This window comes from Dromiciops gliroides, chromosome 1 (genome assembly GCF_019393635.1).
Source record: "Dromiciops gliroides isolate mDroGli1 chromosome 1, mDroGli1.pri, whole genome shotgun sequence".
In the NCBI taxonomy this organism is placed as follows: Eukaryota; Metazoa; Chordata; class Mammalia; order Microbiotheria; family Microbiotheriidae; genus Dromiciops; species Dromiciops gliroides.
In genome coordinates, this window is record NC_057861.1 from 129,445,125 (window position 1) to 129,471,991 (window position 26,867).

Genomic DNA, 26,867 nt, shown 5'->3' on the forward strand with positions numbered 1-26,867 from the left:
AACAAATGTGGTAGACTAAGTACTCTCATTTTCTTTCTTTCTTTTTTTTTTTTTTTTTAGTGAGGCAATTGGGGTTAAGTGACTTGCCCAGCTAGTAAGTGTTAAGTGTCTGAGGACGGATTTGAACTCAGGTACTCCTGAATCCAGGACCGGTGCTCTATCCACTGAGCCACCTAGCTGCCCCCTAGACTAAGTACTCTCAAAGGCCACTCTGACTCTGATTATGATCCTAAACATATTTGACTAGGGAAAAACAAAGGCACAAATTCTCGAGAGATCTCTGAAGAAGGATGATGAATTTAGCCTGAGTTCTTCCCTGGGAGAAAAACAAAAGCAAAAACATAAATGTAGACATGACTTTATGTTTAAGAATAAATTTTTCTTCCTGAAAGAATTTATAATAGAAAAGATTTTCCAGAGGCAGGCAAAATAAAACAACTAGGCAAAAGTAGATGTGGTTCTAAAAGAAAACAAATTCTATAGTGCTTTTGACATGAGCTTAATTATGCTAGTAGTAAGAAGAGGCTCCTGATATAATTTCCAAAAAAACAATTCATTACCTTCTAAATGAGATAGTTCCTTCACAATAATGTTTGGAATGAAATAGTTTCCACATAATAATATTATTTCTCCCTTCCTTTGCTGCCTTCTCTTAAAATAATAGATCTTTTTTTTTTTAAATGGGCAATAAAGGATCATGTGATTGGATTGAGGAAGGGGCTTTTCATTGTTAACCAAGTTGGAGTCTCTTGGTTCATCACTGACCTTTCTTTTAAGAGGGGCTGGCGCCCTGAAAGTGAACCACAAAGTTCAGGAGAGAACTCATTATAGAAAATGCAATAATGCCTCCAACTTTTAGGTGAAACTCAACATCAGGCTATAAAGCCTTAAACAACGTTTTTGTGATTATTACAGGGTGTCACGTGGTGTATTACGAACTTTCTTTGTCTTCTGCTGACATGAGAATACTAATGAAGTACCCAAACTGTCCACCTATTTGTCCATCTGTCCACCTTCATCCTTGCCATGCAATAGGGCTATCTTCTTTTTCAATCATGCATTTTCCTGATGGCATCTTTTACTCCTAATCTTCAAGTTTCCCCATTGGTTATATGTTATAGCCTGCTCACGCAAAACATGAACTTCTCCTTTGCTTTCTATGTGGTACTCATTTTCATTTTTGCAGAGCTGATTTGTTCCATGGCTGATAGCTAAAGAATAACCACCATGCTTTTCCCCAAATTTTCTTTGGGATAAACACCAAACAGTGGGCTAAATAGACTATTTTTGAACACCTGCTACATGGTATTCAGAATGCATATGCAAGTTACTTTTTTGGGAGAAAAATTATTTTTCTTTGTTACTTTCTCAAAAAGAAAAACATATTTCTCTGTGATGCCCATGACATTTTGTTCAGCAACAGTACTGGAAAAACCCCCAAATACCTCCAATAATAACACGAACTGGGGAGTCAGTCTGGTCAAAGAAATGTCCAGTTATGGTCAATATGGTGCCGCCTTGAATGCTCCCTTGGGATGGTGAAATTTTAGTGACCTCTATGGGAGAAACAACAACAACAATGTGATTTAAATAATATTTCATATAAATCAAAAAGTAACCCAAAGGATTTTGAAATTCTCTTGAACATTTTTTCAAGATGTATCCTTTTAAGTTGACAAGTAAAGGTGTAATTCATATATTTTTATTTTGAAATAAATAATTGTATTTTTTAATTTGAAACTATTTTTCCATCTATTGTGGGACAGTTGTGAGGATTAATTAAAACTGTATGTGAAGCTCTTTGCAATTCTTAAAACGCCATATGAATTTGAATGAGATGTAAATAAGTATACCTGGAAAGTCCTACTCTACATTCTCCACCACAGTGAAGGCATGACACCAACACTGTGTTATTTGAGGTTTGATGTTGGGACAAAATGAAGCATTTATAGGTCATCAAACAATAAATAAAAGGTTTACTTAGTTTTCACATAGCAAAGATATGCAACAAGGATACAGTAGCACTAAACTTCTAAAGAAGTCCTCCCATTCTTTTTCTCCATATAAAAAGGATTCTATTTAGCAAAGCAGTAGGTATAGTCTTCTGAGACCCATCAAATCTGAAGGGCACCAGCTTTTTATGGCCCAAGGGGAACAGGAAGCTATGTCAATGCAGGTCACCAAGAAGCTATGTCAAGGGAGGCACAGCTTGAGCCTTGCCCCACCTCTGGGCCAATCTAGTTCTAGCTTTGCTGCTTTTAGGGAAAATCTAGCATAAGTCATGTTGCAAGGGTTTGGGGAAAAGGCAAAATATTGGTCTTGTCACACACAGTGAATGAGTTTTCTGAGTCTGTGTCACCAGAGTATAGGTTTTGACAAACCCTCCCAAAGTGGAAAGGCTTTGAGCATAGCTTGGTGATTGAGACTGTGTCTCCCATACAATGACTAGCCTAATGAAGTTTGGGAAAGTTCTCATGTACCTATTGATAAAGCTCTTCTGACCCCAGCTATTTACAAAATTCCTTCTGCTAAGTCATATTGAGGTAAGTGTAGCATATTATATGTTTGGAAGGGAAAACTATGTACTTGAAGTTGTTGATAAAGTGGTTAATGTAGTACATTCTTCCACAGAAAAATAGTGTGTCTGCATTTTAAACCACCGTGTTAAGTTTGCAATTCTGCTTGGTTTGAATTCAACAAAACAAGATGCCTTTTCCAGGATAAGCTGATTACTTGAAATCTCATCATTATGTATTTTAACTTAGCCTTGACTACTCAACACCTTCCCACCTCCCTCAGCCTCCTCTATCCTCTGATTGGTGGGGTAGAGGATAGAGAAATAAACTCCTCCCAAAGCTTTCTTTCATGGAGGGCAGGATCTGAATTCTCCAGCTCACTTGGTTTGAACTCCATTGAATAAATTGCTCCCTCTAGGTCCCCTTCCTTTTGTGTGTTGTCATTCCCCATTAGATTGTAAGCCCCTTGAAGACAGGGACTATCTTTTTCTTATTTGTATCCCCAGTACTTAGCACAGTGCCTAGCATATAGTAGGCATTTATTGAATTTGAATATATTTTTTCAGTATTCTGCATGACTGTGACATTTCAAAAATGCTGATATCAGCAAGCAAGATTAGAAAACAACTTCAGAAAGAAGCATAGGCAATCATCAGGATGACAGCTACACACTGAATTTATTAAATGTTTAAAAGAAAAGCAAGCTATACATAATGGAGACCTATGGGTTCATTCACCATCCTCTTTTTCTATTCTACTATGTATAAGGAAATGCCCATTTTATTTAGTGTTTTATTAAGTTTGGAATAAAAATATTAATTACTTATTGACTCACCAAATATGATTTAGACAAAAGATGCTTATCTAATTTTGAAATTTAAATACTTGTGCTTAGCATAGTACTTGACACATGGTAAGTGTTTAATAAATTTAAGTTGAAGGGGGTTTAAACTAAAGAATACATTCTTGCAATAAACCCAAGGATTTCTAAGAACCACTTTGCCCCCATTGGCTCTAAAAAAGAGTCCCTGTTAGAATATAAAATCTTGCTAGGTATGGTGGCATACATGTGTAATCCCAGCTGCCAGGGAGACTGAGGCTGTTGGATCTCTTGAGCTCAGGAGTTCTGAGATGCAATGAGCTAAGCTTGTCAGGTGTTTAGGCATGTATACAAAATCTAGCATCAATATGGTGAATTTCATAGAAATGTGGGTGGGAGGAAGGGGAACAGAAAGATGAGATTGCCTAAGGAGGGGCAAACTAGTCCAGGATGGAAATAAAACAGGTTGAAACTCTTGTTAAAAATCAGTAGTAGAATAAGACCCTCTACTTCTTACCTGGGTATAACAGAAAGGAAGAAGAAGAGGAGGGAGGTAGGGAGGAGGAGGAGTGCCTGTCACATAGTAGGTACTAAATACATATTTGTTAACTGATTGATAGGAGTTAAGCAAGTAATTCTCTTTTCCTGCTTGTAGTTAGAGAATGAATTTGAGTTTCCTGATGTGGGTGGGAGTAGTTAACCAACACATAATGATATCTTTTCCCTCTTAACCAAACAATAAGTTTCCTGCAGGCAGGTTTCACATTACTTCATACACCAAAGGTTTGGGGTTTTTGCTTTTCATAAAATGACACTGATTTTTATTTTCCCTGATCCTGTCACAGTACTATGCATATGTTAACTTAAAAGGAAAAAGCCACATACCTGCATATGTCTGAAACATTGCAATTTTATTAAGAGAGGAGATAAAATATGCCGATAACTCTGGAAAGCTCCTATTAAAAAAAAAGCATAAGTTCCTTTAAAATTTATCTTCATTTGGGGGAAATGTAGGCTTTTACTTGAATGGGAGAGAAATAATGATTGTATTAATTTCCAGGTTAATTTCAATACTTAGGCAAATATTAGAAGAAATGATTTTTAAAAAATTTAGCACCTGGAAAAACACAGACTAGCTAGTAATCAGCATGATTTTCAGACAAGTAGAATTTCCTTCTAATGATGATCTAAGCAAATGACAACATGGTAGTTTTTGCCTCCCTTGGCTTTGGTTCCTTCCTGAGACTTTTAACTGTTTCATAAACAATTCCAATCCATTTCTTTTGTATTCAAGCCTCCCACACCTTTTCTCCCCAATTCTCTTAGCTTAGGATCTTGTCTCATACTTTACTGAGAAAATTGAGGCCATTTGCCACTCTTCTCTACATCTTAAAACTCTTTGACATTATTCCAGCAGTTTGAAGATGAGGTGGCTATTTTCTTTGCCATATCTCCCGTCTTTATGCATACCCTTGATTTCATTCCTTCCCATCTTTTCCAGCAGACTTCCCTGACAATCATCCCTCTATCAAATCTTCTTGTTGTTGAATTGCTTTTCAAATGTGTCTGACTGTGACCCCATTTGGGGTTTTCTTGGCAAAGATACTGGAGTAGTTTTACCATTTCCTTCTCCAGATCATTTTACAAATGAGGAAACTGAGGCTAACAGGGTTATATGACTTGCGCAGGGGCCAGATTTTGAACTCATGAAGATGAGTCTTCCTGACTCTAGGAACAATCTATCCACTGCACCACCTAGCTGCTCAAATCTTCAGTATATCCATATTAACTGATTCTATCCCTACTGCCTGGTGAGTCTCATCCTAAAGAAGCCTTCATTAGATCCTTCCCTCCCCCTGAAACTAATGTCCTATATCTCTTCTCATCCCCACACAATTGTTCAGCTAAACTTCTAGATAAAACTATCTATTCAGATTCAACTTCCTCTCCTCTCAGTCACTGTTTTTAAAACATTTTTATTTAGAGTTTTGAGTTCTAAATTCCATCCTCTCCTTTCCTCCACTTCTCCCTGCCTGAGACAGTAACTATCAGTTCTTTCTCTAGAGGCAGATACTATGCTTCATCGTTAGTTCCTTGGGATTGTCTTGTATCATCGTATTGCTGAGAAAAACTAAATCATTCACAGTTCTTCAACAATGTTGCTGTTATTGTGTACAACATTCTCCTGGTTTTTCTGTTCAATTCATTGTGCATCAGTTCATGTAAGTCTTTCCAAGTTTTTTCTGAAATCATCCTGCTTGTCATTTCTTATGGAACAATAATATTCCATTACTATCATATACTGTAGCTTGCTTAGGTGCCCAATTGATGGGCATACTTTTGATTTACAAAAAAAGATCTGTTAAAATATACACATATATGTGTATATATATACATACATGTATACATATATATAATATATATTATACATACTGTGTGTGTGTGTGTGTGTGTGTATTTTACAAAGAGGTCATTTTCCCTTTTTTAAAATGTCTTTGGGATATATATCTAGCAGTGGTATTACTGGCTCCAAGAGTATGCCCATTGGACATAGTGCCAAATTGCTCTCCAGAATGTTTGGATCAGTTCATAACTTCGTCATCAATGTATTAGTGTCCAAGTTTTCCAACATTCCCCTGAAACATCCATAGTTTTCCCTTTTTGTCATATTAATCCATCTGATAGGCGTGAGGTGGTACCTCAGAGTTGTTTTAATTTGTATATTTCTAATCAATAGTGCTATAGAGCATTTTTTCATAAGACTAGATAGCTTTAATTTCTTTATCTATTGATATTCTTTGACCATTTATCAATTAGGGAATAATTTATATTTTTATAAATTTGACAGTTCTCTATAGATTTGAGAAATGAGACTTTTATCAGAGACACTTGTTGCAAATTTTTTTTCCTAATTTTCTGTTTTCCTTATACTTTTATTTTTGTGGGGCAATGGGGGTTAAGTGACTTGCCCAGGGTCACACAGCTAGTAAGTGTCAAGTGTCTGAGGCCGGATTTGAACTCAGGTACTCCTGAATCCAGGGCTGGTGCTTTATCCACTGTGCCACCTAACCACCCCCTTCCTTATATTTTTGATGGCATTGTTTTGTTTGTGCAAAAAACATTTTAATTTTATGTAATCAAAATTATCTATTTCAAATTTTGTAATCTCTCTATAACTTCTTTGGTCCTAAGTCTTTCCCTTATCCATAAATCTGACAGATAAACTGTTCTATGTTCTCTTCATTTGCTTATGGTATCACCTTTTATGTCTAAATCATGTACCCATTTTGGCTTTATCTTGGTATATGGTATGAGATGTTGGTCTCTACCTAGTTGCCGCCATACTATTTTCCAGTTTTCCCAGTTATTTTTGTTAAATAATGAGTTTTTGTTCCAAATCTTGAATCTTTGGGTTTATCATATATTAGATTACTAAGGTTATTTACTATAAAGTAATTTGTTCCTAATCTATCTCATTTATCCACTATTTTATTTCTTAGCCAGTACCAGACTGTTTTGATAATTACTACTTTATAATACAGTTTGAGATCTGGTATGGCTGGACCACCCTCTTTTGCATTTTTATTCATTGATTCCCTTAATATCCTTGATCTTTTGTTCTCCCAGATGAATTTTGTTATTTTTTTCTAGCTCTACAAAATAATTTTTGATAGTTTGCTTGGTGTGGAACTGAATAAATAGATTAATTTAGATAGAATTGTCATTTTTATTATATTTGCTTCAATGGTTTTCTTACTTTTAATTTTATTAATCTCTCCTTTGAATGTCAGGATTTCCAATTTGGTGTTTAATTGGGGATTTTTAATTCGTTCTTTTCCTAGTCTTTTTTTTTTAGTTGCATGGCCAATTCATTGTTCTGCTTTTTCTCTACTTTATTGATATAAGCAATTAGAGATATAATTTTCCCATTATGGTTTATTCCCACTTTGGCTGCATCCCATAAATTTTGGTACATTGTCTCATTGTTGATATTCTTTAATGAAATTGATTGTTTCTGTGATTTGTTCTTTGACCCACTTATTTTTATGATTGGGTTATTTAATTTCCAACTAATTTTTAATCTCTCTTTCCTTTGTCCATTATTGAATGTAATTTTTATTGCATTATGATTTGAAAAGGATGCATTTACTATCTCTGGTTTTCTGCATTTAGTTGTGAGGTTTTGTGTAAGTTCCATGTACTGCTGAGAAAAAGCTATATCCCTTTCTATTCCCATTCACTTTTCTCTAGATATCTATCATATTGAACTTTTCCAGAATTTTATATCCCTGTCCCTTTTTACTTCCTTATCGGGTAGGATAGATTTCTATATCCAACTGAGTGTGTACTTTATTCCCTCTTTGAGACAATTTTGAGTAAGGTTTAAGCTCCACCCCATCTTCCCTTTCATTATGATATCTCTTTTATGTGGGACAATTTACCCCCATTCAATCTTCCCCTCTTTCTTCTTTCAGTGCAATCTTTTTTCTCACCCCTTTGCTTTGTTTTTTTTTTTTTCAGGTATCATCTTATATCCACGCCCTCTGTCTAGATATACTCCTTCTAATTGCTTTTGCAGTAATAAAGTTCTTAAGAGTTACATATAGAAATATTTAACTTTATTCAAATTCCTATGTTTTCTCTTTCTTATTTCTTTTCTTACCTTTTTATGTTTCCCTTAAGTCTTGTATTTGTAGATCATTTTTTTAAATTAAGTTCTGGCCTTTTAATTAGTAATGTTCGAAAGTTCTCTATTTCATTAAATATCTATTTTTCCTCCTGAAAGATTATATTCAATTTTGCTGGATAGGTGATTGATTCTTGGTTGTAATCCTAACTCCTTTACCTTCCAATATATCATAGTCTAATCCCTCTGGTTCTTTAATGTGGAGGCTGCCAAATTCTGTGACATCCTGACTGTAGCTCCATGAGATTTAAATTGCTTATTTTTGGCTACTTGTAGTACTTTCCCCCTGATTTCTATGAACTCTTGAATGATGTTCCTGGGGGTTTTCATTTTGGGGTCTCTTTAAGGTGGTGATTGGTGAATTCTTTAAATTTCTATTTTGCCCTCTGCTTCTAATATATAAGGGCACTTTTCTTTAATGATTTCTTGGAAGATGTTGTCCAGGCCTTTTTTTTTTTTTTAAATCATGGCTTTCCAAGTAGTCCAGTAATTCTTATATTAGCTTTCCTGGCTCTATTTTCTGGGTCAATTATTTTTTTCCAATGAAAAATTTCACATTTGTTTTTTACTTTTTAAATTTTATTTTATTGTATCTTGATGTCTCAAAGAGTCACTAACTTCCACTTGCTCAATTTTAATTTTTAAGGAATTATACTTCCTTTTTCATTTGGCCAATTCTATTTTTTCATAGAATTATTTTCCTGGGTAAATATTTACATATCTTTCCCCATGGTATTGACTCTTTTTCATGATTCTCTTTCATTACTCTCATTTCTTTCCCCATTTTTTCTTTAATTTCTCTAATTTGCTTTCTTTTCCCCCAGGGCAATGAGGGTTAAGTGAACTGCCCAGGGTAACACACCTAGTAAGTGTCAAGTGTCTGAGGCCAGATTTGAACTCAGGTCCTTCTGAATCCAGGGCCAGTGCTTTACCACTGTGCCACCTCACTGCCCCCTCTAATTTGTGTTTTACAATCCTCTTCAAGGTATTCCAGGGATTCTTTTGGGGGCCTGAGACCAAATTACATTTTTTCTTTGAGACTCCACATGTAGTCATTTTGACACTATTGTCATCTTCTAAGTTTATGCCTTGATCCTCCCTGTCACTATAGTAACTTTCTGTAGTCAAGTTCTTTTTTTGTTGTCATTTTTTGCTCATTTTTTTTCTGCCTTTTTTTATGACTTGGTGTTTTCATGTGAGAGTTGGGCTCTGGTCCTTCAGTGTCCCAAGCTTTTTGTGCTGGAGCTCAGAGTCTTACTTCTGGCTTACACTGGGCTTCAGGGCTTAGTTGCTTGTTTTTACTGGCTAGTTCTGGGTAGCAGTGGGGGTGGGGTTAGGCTTCCCTGCTGGCTTGCCCCAGGGGTGGGGGCCTTTCTGCTGGGTTACTATTGTAACAGAATGTTTCTAGGGGATGGTCCTGGAGGAGAGAATCTTGTTGCTGGTCTGCCACAGGGGTGAGATCCTGCTGCTGGTTTGGTATGGAAACAGGGTTTCTCTGCTGTTAGGTCTGGGGGGTGGGGAGGGGTGCTAGCTGTTGCCTGGTCCTGGGACATGGCTTTGCTACTGGTCAGCAATGGGGTCAAGGTCTTGATGGTGGCTTGTGCTTAGGGTGAGGTCCCTGGGGTGGGGGGAGCCTTGCTGAGCTGTACAGACTGCTCACTGGTGGATTGCTCAAGACTTGGAGCCCAGATGCAGGCCTCCTACTGAGAGGCTTGGTGCTGCTGCTCTTGCTCATGGACCACATTCCCCTCCCACCCTAATGAGACAGACCTTTCCTGCTCTGCTGCTAAGATGCTTTCCTGCTCCTACATCAATTCTGAGGAGGTTTTCTAGTTGTTTGGAGGGAAATTGGGAAGGGCTTCAGAGGGTTCCTTCCTTACTCTACCATCTCGGCATTAGAAGTTTTCTCATTCACTTTTCTTTTCTTTTCTTTTTTTTTTTGGTGAGGCAATTGGGGTTAAGTGACTAGCCCAGGGTCACACAGCTAGTAAGTATAAAGTGTCTGAGGTCGGATTTGAACTCAGGTCCTCCTGAATCCAGAGCCAGTACTCTATCCACTGCGCCACCTAGCTGCCCCTTCTCATTCACTTTTAAAACTTCTGAAGTCTGGTTTCTGACTTCATTCAACTAAAACTATTCTCTCCAAAGTTACCAATGATCTCCAATAATTTCTTTATTGCCAAATATAAAGGCTGTTTTCTTAGTCATACCTTCTTTACCTCTTTATAACATCTGTCATTACTGATTATCCACTGCCGCTGAATATTGTTTTCATGATACTGCACTCTCTCTCTCTGTCTCTCTCTCTGTCTGTCTGTCTGTCTCTCTCTCAATTCTCCTCCTAGCTGTCTGATTGCTCTTTTTCATTCTCCTTTTCTGTATTATCACCCACATTTATTCCTCCTAATAATGGGCCTATCCCAAAATTCTAACTGGACACCCCTTTTCTTTTTCTTTTTCTTTTTTTTTTTTGGCGAGGCAATTGAGGTTAAATGACTTGCCCAGGGTCACACAGCTAGTAAGTGTCAAGTGTCTGAGGCCAGATTTGAACTCAGGTACTCCTGACTTCAGGGCCGGTGCTCTATCCACTGTGCTACCTAGCTGCCCCATGGACACTCCTTCTCAATATCTATACTCTCTTATTCCATTACCTCCTCAGTTCTCATGGGTTTGTCTTATCTATATAGGTAACTATAAATCCATGCATCCAGCTTCAGTCTCTTTCATGAATCTCAGTCCTACAATGCCAAATGTCTACTTGACATTTGGAACTAGATGCTCCATTGGTGTCTCAAACATAACATGTTCAAAACAGTACTCATTATATTTCACCCAAAATTCATTCTCTACTGAACATTTTTTTCTACTGAGGGACCCACTATCCTCCAAGTAGTCTCGGTTTGTAGTATTGGTGTCCTCGTCAATTCTTCACTCTTCTTCCTCCATATTCAGAAGTCATGCCATTTCTATCTCTACAATATCTCTTCCATTTATTCCATTTTCTCCACCCACACAGTTACCACCTTAGTTAAGTCATTATCACTCCTCATCTGAACTATTACAATAACATGCTGTTACCCTGCCTCAAATCTTCTGGCTCCAATCCATCCTCCCAACAGCTACTAGAATGATTTTCCTAAAGTACGGGTCTAATTATGTCAGGCCTATTTCTTTATATCCCCATTTCCTAGTCCCATGCCTGACATTAATGAATGCTGACTGATTAATAGATTGATTTTCAAGGAGATTGTTTGAGGAAAAAGTCTACATTAAGTTGTACCTTGTTTCATAGGTCCTTAGATTTCGAGTTTGAAGAAACATTACAGGTCATTTAGTTCAATGCCATAATTTTACATTCAGGAAACAATAGCCTATAGAAATTAAGTCATTTGCCCAAGGCCACATAGAAAGTAAATAGCCAAGTTAGGATTCACATTTAGATCCCATGCTGCTACCTTACCTACTCTTTCAAGTGTTTGGAAGATTAATGGAGGATTCTTAGCCTCCCCTAAGCAGAGAAGAGAAAAGAGGTTTCTATTACTACCAAGAAACACTTATCTAAGGAAGACTTTTTCTGATCTAAAATTTAAAAAACAACAACAAAAACACTGGTAGTTACTAGGTGGAAAGTTCTTCCAAGAGATTTTAAAACATGATCAACATACCATCTACCTAAGCTTGTTTATTAATCTGACTTAGAAGAAAAAAAGCTTAAATGTGAGAGGAATAATCAATAAAAAATTATTTGGTGATATTCAGAGTTCCACCTTTATTTTAAAGTCCTCATTTCATAAATCCAGTCTTTGAAGGTTGAACTAACTTTCTCCTCTACCAGACCCCACCCTTGCAAGGAATCTCTAATTTAAGGTGAATTATATTAAATCAAGCTTGGGTAGAAGTACATCCTTTGTCTAGATTGCCCAATGCTGGGGGTGGTATAGGGATAGTCTCCCTTTCAAAGAGTGACATGATGTCAGTCTCAGCCCCTTACTGGAATAAGCTGACTTCTCTTTGTAAAGTCTACCTCTCATTATTCGATAACTAATCAGAGTTTGTTGCCACCCTCTGAAGCACCCACTTTTCCAAGACCAATAAGCCTTGAGCCTACTACCATGAGGGTCTTTGGGATTCAATAGTGCCATTGACCTATTTTATTAAAATGCTAGCATTATTCTTTTTTTTTTTTAATCGAGATGTAAACTCAGGTCCTCCTGAATCCAGGCTCTGTGCTCTATCCACTGCGCCACCTAGCTGCCCCTAAAATACTAGCATTATTAATAACATAACTAATTACCCAGAAATTGTCTCTCAAACTTTTTAAATGTCACAAGTGTTTGAATATCTTTCATTTAGCATTTATCACCTACTATCTTGCTTTTCTAGTTATCATTTAATCTTGATATGGTATAGAAACAGCCCTGAATTAAATAAAGGGCAGAAAACATGAATTCTCCTAGCTCTGGAATTCCCTGGGTAATTTTGGTAAACTTTTTACTCTTAAGCTTCTTATTTCATACTCCCTTACACATAAGACAATGAGAAGGACAATGTCCTCATACTCTCTACTTCCCCTTTTGAGAACTTCAGCATGCCACCATTATTCATCAACCACCTCTTGTCCTTTCAAGTTTACTCCCTCCTGTCTGGCAGCCTGGTGGTGCAGTGGATGGAGCACTAGACTCATCTTTGTGATTTCAAATCAAGCCTTAGATACTTACTAGCTGTGTGACCCTGGACATGTCACTTAACCCTGTTGGCCTCAGTGTTCTCATATGTAAAATGAGCTAAAGAAGGAAATGGCAAACCACTCCAGTATCTTTGCAAAAAAAAACCCCAAATAGATTCATGAAGAGTTGGGCATGACTGAAAAACATCTATTCATATACTTCTTGTTATACTCTGTGGGCCTCCAGATCACTCTCTTTTCTTCCAAATTGGTTCAATACTTCATTTACAATCTTTTCTCTACCTCAACTCCTATTCCTTAAGATACTATGGCCTCTTGGTTCCTCAAATTCAACAACTCCCATAACCTCTGTCTCTAGTCTACTTCAATCATACAAAGGAATAGTCAGAACACTTTAGACACATACCACTACTCACTGGTACCGTGTGCTAGAATTCCTAGCTATTACTCTGGCAAATGTACATGGGATTATATCCCCCCCCATAATTTCATATGCTCTGATATCACCACCTCCATGATGCTTAATAATTCCATATCTGAAAAGCATATTGAGTTCAACGAATAGTAATATTTTGAAGTTTATAATAATTTTGAATTCTTGAACTTCTTAGAGTAGCATGCAACTGGAAACTAGCCTACATTTTTAAAAATCAAAATTCCTAAAAACTAGTCTCCTCTTGACATTTTGTGATTGACAACTTAGAGGAATAGCTAATTATTTTTTATAAAATTCCACAGCACTAGAACACATTTAGAATTTCTGATCATTTAAAAATAGCTAAAATTAATATTGAATGATAATTGGCTACAAAGATAGTACTTTGCTCTTAAAATTATTGAGTACACTGAACATAGTAGGTGCTTAATCAAGGTATATATGTAGAACCAGATTCAAAATTGAATTATAAGAATCACAAAATGTTACTTTGTGACAAATATCTAGGTGAACGAAAAAATTTTTTCCCAATAAAGTGTACATACTCAGACAACTTATAAGAGTAAATGCCATACCCTTGTTTTCTATTAAATGGAGTCATTAAAATCTCTAAAATTTCTTTGCAGTGGTACACATTCATTTTTGTAAATCATGATTTAACTATAAAGCATTACTAAGTTTGCATTCCACAGATATAATCTATTATGAAAGCTGTATTATAATTAAATGACTCACCTCCCATAATCACTATCTAAGATGAAGCTGACATTGTGATGACCTGTCAATTAAAAATGGAATACTTAATCAAATTCTCCACCACTGTTTCATCTTTGCTGATAGAATAAAAATAACCATGTGTGTCATCAAATTGATCAAAAGACAGTTGGGAAAAGAAGTAAATTTGAACACAAAACTGTTTTATGAAAGGACAAAATAAAGCTGGAGAAACACATCCATAAAATAAAAGTATATGAAGTAAAAAGATAGAATAAGCATGAGAATAAAGGAAGAATTAATACAAAGCCATTTTTTTAAAAAAGGCTATCAGAAAAAACACTCAAAATAGTACAGAAATTAGAATGGAATAGGAAAAGAATGAAGAAAACATGAAAGCCTAATTATAACAATAAAAGACACAGAAAAAAAGGCATATTATATGCAGATAGAATTGAAAGGATGCCAAAGGAGTGAAGAAGGGGTGGTAAAGAAGTGAAAAGAATATATATATATATAGTTAGAAGAAAATTGAAGAGACAGATTGAGATGATACAAATAGTTGGAGGCATTTAAGGAAAAGATGAAAAATAACCTAACACTTACCAATATAGGTTCCAGTCATTTTACAAATCATGGTGCCCATGTCAGCATTTTCATGGTCTAGTTTTAGACCATACCTAATAAAATTCATATGTATATAAATATTAACTGAAGCAGATAGTCCTAAAATTAATCATTAATTTCAAATTATATAAAAACATCACAGGACAAGTTATATTAAAAATGAATTTTATATAAAATCAAAATATTCCCTGATCCCAGTTGAAGGCCTACATATTCAAGCAGTATTTAACAGAATGAAATCTTTAAAGCATAATGAATTAACATGAATGTCCCCCAAAAGTTAATTCTAAAGAAATTAATTTCAATATATGCATATATATATATAAAGTCCTATAAAGGATTGTTTTATTTTTAAAACAGCATTTTCCCACAAATATGTTTAATTTTTGAAATCATATTTTTCATATTATTTATGTGAAAAATACTGATTCATATTTGAAAGATATTTTCCATACTATCCATATGAAAAATATTTTATTTTTTAAAAATGGACTTTATACTTTTTCCAACAGTGAAACAATTAGTTATATGGTTTCTTTTTTTTTTTTGCAAGGCAATGAGGGTTAAGTGACTTGCCCAGGGACACACAATTAGTTGTGTCAAGTGTCTGAGGTTAGATTTGAACTCAGGTTCTCCTGAATCCAAGGCCAGTGCTTTATCCACTAAGCCACCTAGCTGCCCCTTAGCTTTTTTTTGTGTGTGTGTGAGGCAATTGGGGTTAAGTGACTTGCCTAGGGTCACATAGCTAGTAAGTGTTAAGTGTCTGAGGCTGGATTTGAACTCAGGTCCTCTTGACTTCAGGGCCGGTGCTCTATCCACTGCACCACCTAGCTGCCCTATATGGTTTCAAATGGAATAATTTCCTAGGTAATACCTCCTATTTTACTGATATTAGAATTGTATATATGATCTACATATATCTAGTTCCACAAAACTGTCACTCATCTCTTTATAAATACTATATATAAAGTACTGAGAGTTATATGAAATATTAAAATTACTTTCTTAATTAAAACATTTTATACATTAATAATTATTAAGGCTTTTATTTTTTTCTTTAAAAATCATTTATATTACTTACAAATTATCTGATTGAGAAATAAGAAGTTCACAGGGCATTCCACCAACATAAACCCTAATGGAGAAAAAGAACAAGTTTAACCTGATAAATTTTTCTGATTGATAGTTGTTCTTGCCTCCACCCAACCCTGCCTTTGTAAACTTTCTCTCATTATTTTCTGCATGATTTTCCATAATTTTATCAGCCTACTTTTAACTCACTTGTTGGAAGAAGTCACACACCCATGCTGATGGAGTCTACTACAAATTTGTTATCTAATCCCTTTCAGGTCCACAATGATGCAAGACAATCCTTTTGCTCTCCTGCAATTAATTTCCTATTGTCCTTTTAGCAGAGGCTGTTTAAAACTTATCTTTTCTCCTTAATTCTCTTATACCATTCTTCTACCCTTCCTTTCAACAAAAGATCAAGCCCCTTACTTTACAAAGAAAATCAAGGATATTTGCTACAAGTTCCCTATTCTTCTGTCTTCTAAATCTCATGAATAGGAAAGAAAAAAAAAAGCAAAACAAAAGCAAAAACCCATTCTTTCTTCCTTTACTCCAATGTCTGATGAAGAGGTGACCCTTCTCACCAAATTCAACCTATTTACATGGACCTTAGAGTCCAATCTCTTGAGTCTTCTGGTAGCTTATTCTCATAATAATACTTCCATCCTCCCATCTTCAATCTCTTTATATTTACTGATAATGTCCATTGCCTGAAAACATATACAAGTCTCCTTCACTCTTTTTTTTTGGGGGGGGCAGGGCAATAGGGGTTAAGTGACTTGCCCAGGGTCACACAGCCAGTAAGTGTCAAGTGTCTGAGGCCGGATTTGAACTCAGGCACTCCTGAATCCAGGGCCGGTGCTTTATCCACTGCGCCACCTAGCCGCCCCTCCTTCACTCTTCAAAAACAACCACACTTAACTCTACCATGTCCTCAAATTATTGTCCAATATCTCTTCTCCCTTTCATGGTCAAACTCCTAAATAAAGAGACTCTGCTTTCCTTGCTTGACATAACTGCTTCCACATTCTCTTCTCTCACTTCTCAAGCCTTTTTCATATGACCCCTGACTTTACTATTCACTGAAACTCTCTACAAAGTCATTAGCAATCTATCAATGGCCAAATCTTCACCCTCCTTCTTAACCTATTTACAACATTTGATATTCTTGATTTTCCTTACTGTTTAGATACTCTCCCTTCTTTGGTTTTTTTGTGACATTGTTCTTTCTTGGTTCCCCTCCTGTCTTACAATTCCTTCTAATTCTACTTTGCTAGATCACCATCCATAGTGTGTTCCTGTAAGGAATTAATTGTGATTTGGAGTTTTTATTACCCCATCTTTGCCTCATCATGGTCAGACTGAAAAGATGCAAGCTTTAAAAGACTAAGGGAAGATGGGTGTGTACTTTAAGAGATTATAGAACAAACAACACAAAGAACATTTATTGAGTCAAAGCATCAAACTAAAGTACCTAACCCCCACCTAGGAGTTCCCCCATGCCCACATAGGCCTGGCCAAATTATAATGGGGACAGCCCAGGGGGTATGTTAAACCAATTGGAGACTCTGCCTGGCTATAGAACCACCCTTCCTGTGAGAGAGGCAGGAATGGGGAGAGAACTCTCAGCGAGGGACAGAGAAAGAAGGTAGAGAGAGAAAGAGAGGAGTTGGTGTTTTTTTTTTATCTTTGGACCTAACCAGGAGACACTGCAAAGCTGATTCTCCTTAGAACTACAGATTCCAGGTGGTGGTGAGTTTGTGTTGTTGAAGCAAGGCTGGCTCATTAGGCCAGCTGAGATGGAAACAAGTTTAGCATTTGAGTTAGTTTTTGCCAGACCCAAGCTGTTCTGAATAGCTGAGGAAGTAGAGCTTATTTGAGGTACCTGGGGGGCCTTTTTACCCTAGAGATTTAGATTCTAACTATCTGCAAAGTGGGTCATATTTTTCCTTTTCTCTATCCCCTTTCTCATTGTCCCTAGCTTTATTAAGTCCACTTGTGTTGTAAACTTTGTTACCATTAATAAAACCTGATTTGTTTGTGAAAAAGAGGCTGTTAATCTCCTTTCTTATTAGTCTGGGAGACATAACTGAAAAAGAGGCAGTTTGGAGAAGGGGAAATTCTGGACCTAGAAGTCCCCCATTATTTTCTGAACCCCAATATTATGGCAAGCCACCCAATTTAACTCTCCCCATACTGAATTTGGCCCCTACAGTTCCCTAACTGTGAATGTACTGGAAAACTCTGTCTTGGGTTTTCTCTTCACAGAATCTGAAATTAGGAAGGGACTTCTGAGAAAACCCATACCCAAAAGGAATCCACAATATAATGTACCTGACAAATGAGCAATCAACTTTTGCTTGAAGATTTCCACCACTTCTTGAGACACCCATTCCATTTTTGTACAGTATTAATGATCACCAAGTTTCTTCCAGACTTCAAGTCTGAATTTGTTTCTTTGCAACTTTCACCCATTTTTCCTGGTTTTTCCTTCTTTGGCCAAAAAGAACAAATTGAATCCTTCCTCCACATGACAGCCTTTCAAATACTTCAAGAGAACAATCATATTCCCCTGAGTAACTTCTTCTCTAAGCTAAACATGCCCAATTTTTGTAACTTCTTAACCTGGGTTGGATTCCCTGTTCTGCTTTTTATTAGTTACATCATCCTGAGTAAGATCCTCACCACTCTGGGCCTGAGGGCAATAGTCCCTGCACCAGTTGTGGGAATGAGTGGGAATAGTAAATCATCTAAAGAGGCCTAAAACCCAAGTCTCTCTTCTTCATTCTTTTTCCTCATAAAATTCTTGCTAGAGGCTGGTGTGCTTACAGAGGAAACAAGGCATGGGCTATTCTAACTCTCTGCATTTTGTCTACCATACTCCAGAACAAGGACCATTCCCCCTTTCATCTTCCTTTTATGTCTTGTCTGTCCCCCATTATAATGTAGGCTCTTTGAGAACAGAGACTTTCTTTTTTCTTGTATTTGTATTCTCAATGCTTAGCACATGGTCTGACACATACTAGGTACTTAAGAAATATTTCTTGACCTGACTTGACCAAATGACCTACAGACTTAAGGATGGCACAGGACCAAGACACTTCCTAGTGATGCTTCATGTTGAAGAGGCTCTCCACCAACATACCCTGAAAAAGGTGAGAATACATATGCACATGCATGCATGCATACATGCATGCATGTACACACACACACACACACACCCTATCCCCCATTTGTCTTCTCCTCCAAGTTTGGTATCTATTTTGTAAAGGCAAAAAGAGAACCCTTCAACCAATAGCAATTTTTGTAAGACGTTTTGGGAAGCTGTGACACCATGAAGTCAGGAAGACATGGGTTCAAGTTCTATGCCAGACATATAATAGCTGTATGACCCTATTACTTAGCTTCTCAGTATTTTGTTGTTGTTCAGTCATTTTCCAATCATGTCCTCATCATATGACATGAAATTAAGGCACTTAGCCATCCTAGTTGCCCTCCTTTAGACACTTTCCATCTTATTAATGTCCTTCTTAAACACCAATGTCCTTAAAGCATGGTGTCCATGTCTGAACATAATATACTAGGTGATATTTGACAAGGGCAGACTACTGTAAAACTATCACTTCTCTTTACTGGAAGCCATCTCTATCCCAATGCACTCCAAGATCACATAAGCCTTTTTTGGCTGCTATATCGCTTTGCTGACCCAAATTAAACTTGTAGTCTACTGAAATTCCAAGATGTTTTTTCAGAGCACCTTCATGCCTCTCCCATCTTGTACTTGTAAAGTTGATTTCTTGGAGGTCCAAATACAACACTTTGCATTTGCCCATACTGGATTTCATCTTATTAGATTTAGCCCCATGTTCTAGACTGTCAATATCCTTTTGGATATTGATTATCATCTACAGTATTAGCTATCTCTCCCATATGTATGTCATTTGCAAATTTCATTAGCATTCCATTCATGCATTTATCCAAGTATTTTTTAAAGATGCTAAAAAATCACAGGGCCAAGCATATACCCCTAGGATATTCCACTGAAGACCTGTCATGCTCACATTGAACCATTAATTACTATTCTTTGAGCCTGATAATTGAACTAGTTTTAAATATGTTTGTCTTTTTTTTTTTTTTAGTGAGGCAATTGGGATTAAGTGACTTGCCCAGGGTCATATGGCTAGTAAGTGTTAAGTGTCTGAGGTTGGATTTGAACTCAAGTCCTCCTGACTCCAGGGCCAGTGCTCTATCCACTGTGCCACCTAGCTGCCCCTAAAATATATTTGTCTTAATATATGATCCATCTCTTTTTATATTCTCCACAAGAACAAGTATGAGAAAATTTATTGGAACAAATGTTAAAAATCTAGATAACTTTTATTCACAGTATTTGCCTCATAAGAATTTAGTCATTTTTTTTTTAAAAAGGAAATTAGGTTAGTTTGGCATGATTTGTTGTTGATGAAGCCATCTGGCTCCATGTAGTTATTGTTTCCCTATCTGTGTTATTTCTGGACCATCTCTTCAATCATCCCTCCTAAAATATTTTTAAATACTAAAGTCAGGTTCACTGGCCTGTAGGTTTTAGACTGTTCTCTTCCTCTTTGTGAAAATTGGGATGGCATTTGCCCTTCTTCAATCTTTTTATACCTATTACATTTTCCAGGTTCTTTTTAACATTATCAGTCAATAGCTTAGTAATCACATTTGCTATTTCTTTCAAGACCCAAGGGTATAGTTCATCTAGGCCAGAAGACTTCAATTCACCATATGCAACTAAGTGCCCTTTGACTAGCTTATTTTATCTTGGGTATCAACTCTCTGACAGTCATTTTTTCCCTATTATTTCCAAGGTCATTCTCTTGGCAGAGAAAATAGAAATAAAACAAAAACTAAGCTACTTTGTGTTCTTTTTTTTGGTCAGGTACTATCATCTCATCCAGCCCATAGGAAACTCTTATTCCTTCTTTGATTTTTCTTTTTCTCCTAAAAAAACCAAAACAAAACACAAATTGCCTCCTTCATTCTCTACTCATCTCCATTACTTGTTTCACCACAAATTTCTCCCCTACTCTTGCATCTGATGTTTTAAATGAATCTAGTTCTAAATCCCCCACCTAAAAATTAATAAGATATTTCAACTGTCAATATCTGTCAATATTTGAATTAAGCTAACAAGTATAAAGATAAATTCCTTGCTATCTATGACATATTTTTTCTCTATCTTTCCTATTTTAAAAGTTAATGAAATTCATCATCCTCTACAATTTCCCACCTCCTTTGCCTGATTAAAAACAAACAAAAGAATAGAACACTCTTCTGATTTCTGTTCTCCATGGGCCTATTCAGAAAACCACAACTAACCAACTAATCAAATCTCTATACTACTTCCTGCACTTCCATATTCAGGTCAAAAAGATGTAGCTTATTATCAGTTATCATCACACTAACTTAGAATCATGCTAATATCATAGCAATGATCTATTAGCATAACTGTATCTAAGAGGAACAAGAGACATTAGAAATTGTTTAGAACATGGATTTTATAGTTTCAAATCATCATTGCCTCATTTTGCTTATATTTTTGGTTGAGAGTCAGATAGAAACAGTCCTGGAACAAATGACTACCTTCTTATATTATCCTTTTATAGTCAAAGTTTTCTTCAGCTTAAGGTTTTTTAAATTATATTATCAGTGAATGCTCTGTATAAAGTACATACATAAAAATGTATTTGGCCTATATTTGGATGGCTTGCTGATGTCCTTATCTTTTGGTAGTAGATATATGGTACTTTCTGTTAAGAAATGTGATAAAATAATGGAATTTGGCAGACACCCAGGGGTCCCACCTGATTGATTTAGTATTGTTTGAGAAACTAAGTACCTACTTGGGATGATTAGATATAGGCCACACCTGGCCTGCCCTGAGTGATGTATACTACTGACATCACCAGGGGGTCCACTCTTGGCCAAGCAACTTGAAGGACCTCCCTTTTGGGGGAGGGAGAGAAAAGGTAGAAAAGAGAATGCTGAGGCTGGGAGCTTTCTCTTCCTGTTGGTGAGCTTCCGAGAGCGGACTGGAGAGGGGCTGCAAAGCTGATTCGTATAGAAACTACGGACCCCAGGTGGTAAGTTAATAGAAACGAAGCCAGCTCTTTGAATTAGCTGAGCTGGAAGCAAGTTTGGGGATTGAGTCAGTCTTTGCTAGAGCCAGGGAGCTTATCCATTTTTCTCTTCCCCTATTCCCTTGTCACTGGCTTTATTAGCTTCACCTTTGTTATATATTTTATTTCCATTAATACAACCTGATTTGTCTGTGGAAAAGAGGCTGTTAATCTCCTTTCTTATTGGCCTGGGAGAAATAACTTAAAAAGGCAGTTCGGAGAGGAGAAAACTTTGGACCTAGAGGTCCCTCATTATTTTCTGAACCCCAATATTATGGTGAGCCACCCAATTAACTCTCCCCATATTAAATTTGGCCCTTTCAGAAAGATGGGGTCAGATTTGTGTTAGAGAGGAAGTTGATATGGTATATTGCTAGTTAATTCACACTCTGAAGCATTTCAGCTAATAATTATAGAATTAGCTAATACCTAATACAATTATATAATAATTATAACAATAATAATTAGCCAGTTCCTTTGCTTTCCAGTTTTGCAGATTGATTCCCTTGATGTAACCTAATAATTATGGAATTAACTAATATCTAATACAATTATGTAATAATTATAACCATAATCTAATAATTAGCCAGTCCCTTTGCTTTCCACTTTTGCAGAGTGATTCCCTTAATGAAATTATTCTGTCATTAGTAATATTACTAGCACACAGGCTTTCTGTTTCTTGTTTGATCCAACTTGAATTGTCATTTTGACTACATACATAACCACATAAAAACAAATAGCCAAATCCTTCTTCTTTGGGGGTTCTTATATGTCATCATTAGTATGTTTTTTGTGATTACAAATGCAATTCTGATTATTGTAGCTGAATATAAAGAACACTGGACCAAGTTATAGCTCTACTATTAATTATCAATGTGACCTTAGGCAAAATAGTTCATTAATCTCTTTATTTCTCAGCTTTCTCATTTGTAAAATAAAAAGATTAGACTAAATGATCTTTAAGATCCTTTCCTTATCTATGATAGCATGATTCACTATCATCATTACTTCCTACTCATTGCTCTCTGATACATGTGGTAAGTACATGGGACAAAGGAAAAAAAAAAAAAAGGATTTCCACAAAAAATGAGAGTGACAAAAGAGTACAGTGAGAACAAAAGCAAGGCAAACCTCACAATTCACAGTGGATGCATGATAGTTTAAAAAAGAAGAACCAGGACCAAATCCATAATCATCAATTCTATTTAAAACAAAGATATATTAAAGCCCCTATTAGCTCTTAAATATCTAACGCTGTTATGTTACACATTATACTATAGCTTATATATTACATATACCATATGATATAAGATTGTGTATTATATGTATATTTATATAATATCATATATGATAATATATTACAATGATCCTGAGAGATAACATAGTATAGTGGAAAGAGTAGTGGACTAGGAATAAAAAGAACTGGACTGTAGCTCTGACATTAACACTGGCCACACGACCTTGCAATAGTCAGCCAATTTCTCTCAGTATGGTGTCTACTTCTATAAAATGCATCGGCTAAATAATTTCTAAGTTCTCTTCCAGTTCTCAAATGTAATTATACTAACTCCCATTATTGCTATGACACTGATTTGGTTCCAAGTGACTTTGATTAATTTCATTTTTATTTTCCCCAATAGTGACAGATGGAGCTGACTCAGATGGAAAATGAGGACAACTGGCTAGAGGCCCCAAGTCAATTGCATTCATCTCACACTCTTTATATTTTCATTTCTGCAACATTGCTGGGGTTCATGGTCATGTTATACTATATGGAAGTATTTTGATAACAGAGCAAGATAGAACCATAAGGTAACCTAGCAATCATTTCATTCAGTCTCCTCATTTTGTAGACATATTTAATAGCATCATACACATTATTGATGAAATGCTACATCTTTTCTGTTAGTTAAATGAATGTTGCTAGATAAAATAAGTACCTTAAAATCCTAACATTTTTTCCATTAGAGCTCAAAGCAGTGTTACTTCCATAGACATCTGTGAAGATTCTGCCTTGGATTGTAATTATTGAGCCTAAAAAGAGAAGTATAAGGTGATATTGATTAACTAAGACTATGTATTTTTTTTAAGTAATAAACATTTTTATTAATAGTTTGGGGTTCCAATTTTTATCCCTCCTTCCCCCTCCCTGAGGGGGTAAGCAATCAGATGTGGGTTATACATGTATGATTATGTAAAACATTACCATATTAGTCATTTTGTACAAGAAAACTTGAATAAAAGAAAAAATGAAAGTGAAAAATAGCATGCTTCAGTCTGTTCCATCAGTTCTTTCTTTGGAAGTAGACAGTATGTTTCAATCATCTTTTGGGATCGTCTTGGATCATTGTATTGCTGAGAAAAGTAAAGTCATTCACAGTTCTTCATCAAACAATATTGCTATCTCTTTGCACAATGTTCTCTTGGTTCTCCTCACTTCAGTATACATCAGTTCATACATATCTTTCCAGGCCTTTCTGAAATTATCCTGCTTGTCATTTCTTATAGCACAATAATATTCCATCACCATCATATACCACAATTTTTTAAGCCATTCCCCAATTTAGGGGCATTCCTTCAATTTCCAATTCTTAGCCACCACAAAAAGAGCTGCTATAAATATTTTTCTACAAATAGGTCTTTTTCTCTTTTGGGGATGTCTCTGGGAAACAAACCCAGCAGAGGCATTGCTGGATCAAAGGGTATGTACAGCTCTCCAGAATGGTTGGATCTTTTCACAACTCCACCAACAGTGGCTTAGTGTGCCAAGGATTATGTATTTTAAATGTTTGTTAGGCTATGATACAAAATAGAATATTACAAAATTATAGACAAAATGAAGGCATTTAACTGTTCTATAACTGACCTGGTAATCCAGTTAAAGGTGTAATGTTCCTTATTGTTGGAGTTCGGAAATTTTTGGTCTGTAAAGCAATAGGAATACATATGAAGCCCTGTATCTTTGACACTCCCTAAACATTACAGACTCCAATTTGTATAAAGAACTAATCTCCAGTACACAAATTGTCCAGATATTATTATTTTAATTGACTATGCATATAAATTGAAACGTTGAGTTGAAGTAATTATCCTGATAATTCTAATCCCTTAAATATATTTTGTCAATTATTATTTAAGACTACATGTGACTTGAATTTTAAAATTGAGTTCTCTACTTCATGTTTCTGTGCAGACAGAGCCATAGTTTTCCTGAAACCCAAGGCCTGAGAATATCCACAGTCTTGCCCTGCCACTCTTATTCAACAGCCTCACATCCATTTATGTTCATTTCATTCAATTTGGCACACAATGAAAAAAAGCAGTGGCTATGGAATGAGATCACCCAGGTTCAAATCCCATTTCTGATGTTTACTACCTGTGTAGTCTTAGACAAGTCATCTAACCTCCCTAGTCCTCAGTTTGCTTAGCTGTAAAATGAGGGGTTTGGACTAGATGACCTCACATACTAGATGACCTTGCTTATCGTATAGATCTAAGTATGAATATGACCCTCTCCCAATTCTTGTTGTTGTCATTTATTTGTAAGATACCTTCCCATCTATGTTAATGCTTCAGTACTTGCCTTACTCCATATAATCAATGCTAAACCAGCCTCCACTGGCCTTTCTATACCATGACACTTGGGACTATTTCCCACTTCTTGATATTTTCTCCTCTCTTTTATTCTTTGGTACTTCCCTCTCCTAGCTTTCCTCCAATCTCTTTGACAGTTCCACCATGGTGTCCTTCCCTGATGCCTGGTCCTTCTTGTCCTCTTACCCCTTAAAGGGTGGTAACCCTTTAAAGACTCTCTCCTTGGTCCTCTCTCCTCTGTCTCTCTCTCTCTCTCTGTGCCTCTCTCTGTCTTTACTCTTGATCTCACTTTCTCTCTTTTTTTCTGCAGGGCAATGAAGGTTAAGTGACTTGCCCAGGGTCACACAGCTAATAAGTGTCAAGTGTCTGAGGCTGGATTGGAATTCAGGTCCTCCTGAATCCAGGGCCGGTGCTTTATCCACTGAGCCACCGAGCTGCCCCCTCTCCTTCTCTTTCTATACTCTCTCAATTATCTTATCAATTTCCATGGCTTAGATTTTCTCTTTCATGACACTCAAAGCTACACAGCAGGGCCCCTATCTCAAATTTCCAACCCTGTTGCGCAGTTCCTCCTTGATGGTCTAGCTTCAAAAGAAACTCAACATATCCCAAATTTATCTCATCTTCTCCCTCAAAATCTGACTCCCTTTCTAAATTTACTACTTCTGTAGCTGGTACAACTGTCCTTCCAGACACCCACACTCAAAAATTTGGAGTCATCTCTGACTCATCTATGGTCCTCATTCTTTACATTCAATGAAAATCTCTCACGTCTGTGTCCTCCTTTTTACCTGCCTCTGCTACTGCCTCTGTTCAGGTTCTTATTACCTCTTACTTAGCTTCCTAATCAATCTTCCTGCTTCTATTTCTCTCCTTTCCAATTCATCCTTTCTGCTGCTACTAAAGTAATCTTCCCAATACATACATCTAAGCATATCCTTCCACCATGCAAAAACCTTCAGTACGTCCTCATTGCCAAAGGACATGATGAAAACTGCTTATTCTGCCCTTCAAAGCCAGCCATAGTTTGGCTTCAACTAATCTCTCCATACCTTGAAATTTCCAATTGCGCTAGTAATCATTCTCTGATCTCATACTGCCCTCTACTGGCTCTAAGTTTTTCCACAGGCCATCCCTCTATGATTTAGAACAGATTAGTACATTCAGTCCCTCTACTGAAATTATTTTCTCCTATCAAGCACCAGCACAGGTGTCATTATGATCCTTCCCTGGTTCCCCAGATAAAGGTGACTCCTTTGCTAAATATATCATACCTCCCTGTATAAACACTTTTATGTAATATTCCCTTTTTAAACTTGCATTATTGTTATTTCATCTTGTATTGTTTTAGAAAGAGAATGATAGTCAAACTAGGAGACAGCATGAATTCACTAAGAACCTGAAAGAAACTTTCAACAACTAGTCAATTAATCAATGGCATTTACGAAGAGCCTATTATATGCCAATCACTGCACAAAATTAAGTGGCCCCTGCCCTTAAGAGGGAAACAACATATACCTAAATAAGCAAATACAACAAAATGCAAGATAA

General features: G+C 36.3%; 1 protein-coding gene across 1 annotated transcript in view; it reads right to left on the bottom strand.

The window, feature by feature from the left end:
- Positions 1-26,867, bottom strand: part of PKHD1L1 (PKHD1 like 1) — a 226,410-nt gene that overhangs the window by 177,151 nt on the left and 22,392 nt on the right. Inside the window, exons 5-11 of the mRNA XM_043975706.1 lie at positions 24,589-24,646; positions 23,663-23,756; positions 15,569-15,622; positions 14,467-14,540; positions 13,882-13,924; positions 4,222-4,292; positions 1,446-1,556 (exon numbers count right to left, since the gene is read on the bottom strand). Coding sequence (XP_043831641.1) covers positions 1,446-1,556; positions 4,222-4,292; positions 13,882-13,924; positions 14,467-14,540; positions 15,569-15,622; positions 23,663-23,756; positions 24,589-24,646 — 505 coding nt within the window. The remainder of the gene's footprint in view (positions 1-1,445; positions 1,557-4,221; positions 4,293-13,881; positions 13,925-14,466; positions 14,541-15,568; positions 15,623-23,662; positions 23,757-24,588; positions 24,647-26,867) is intronic.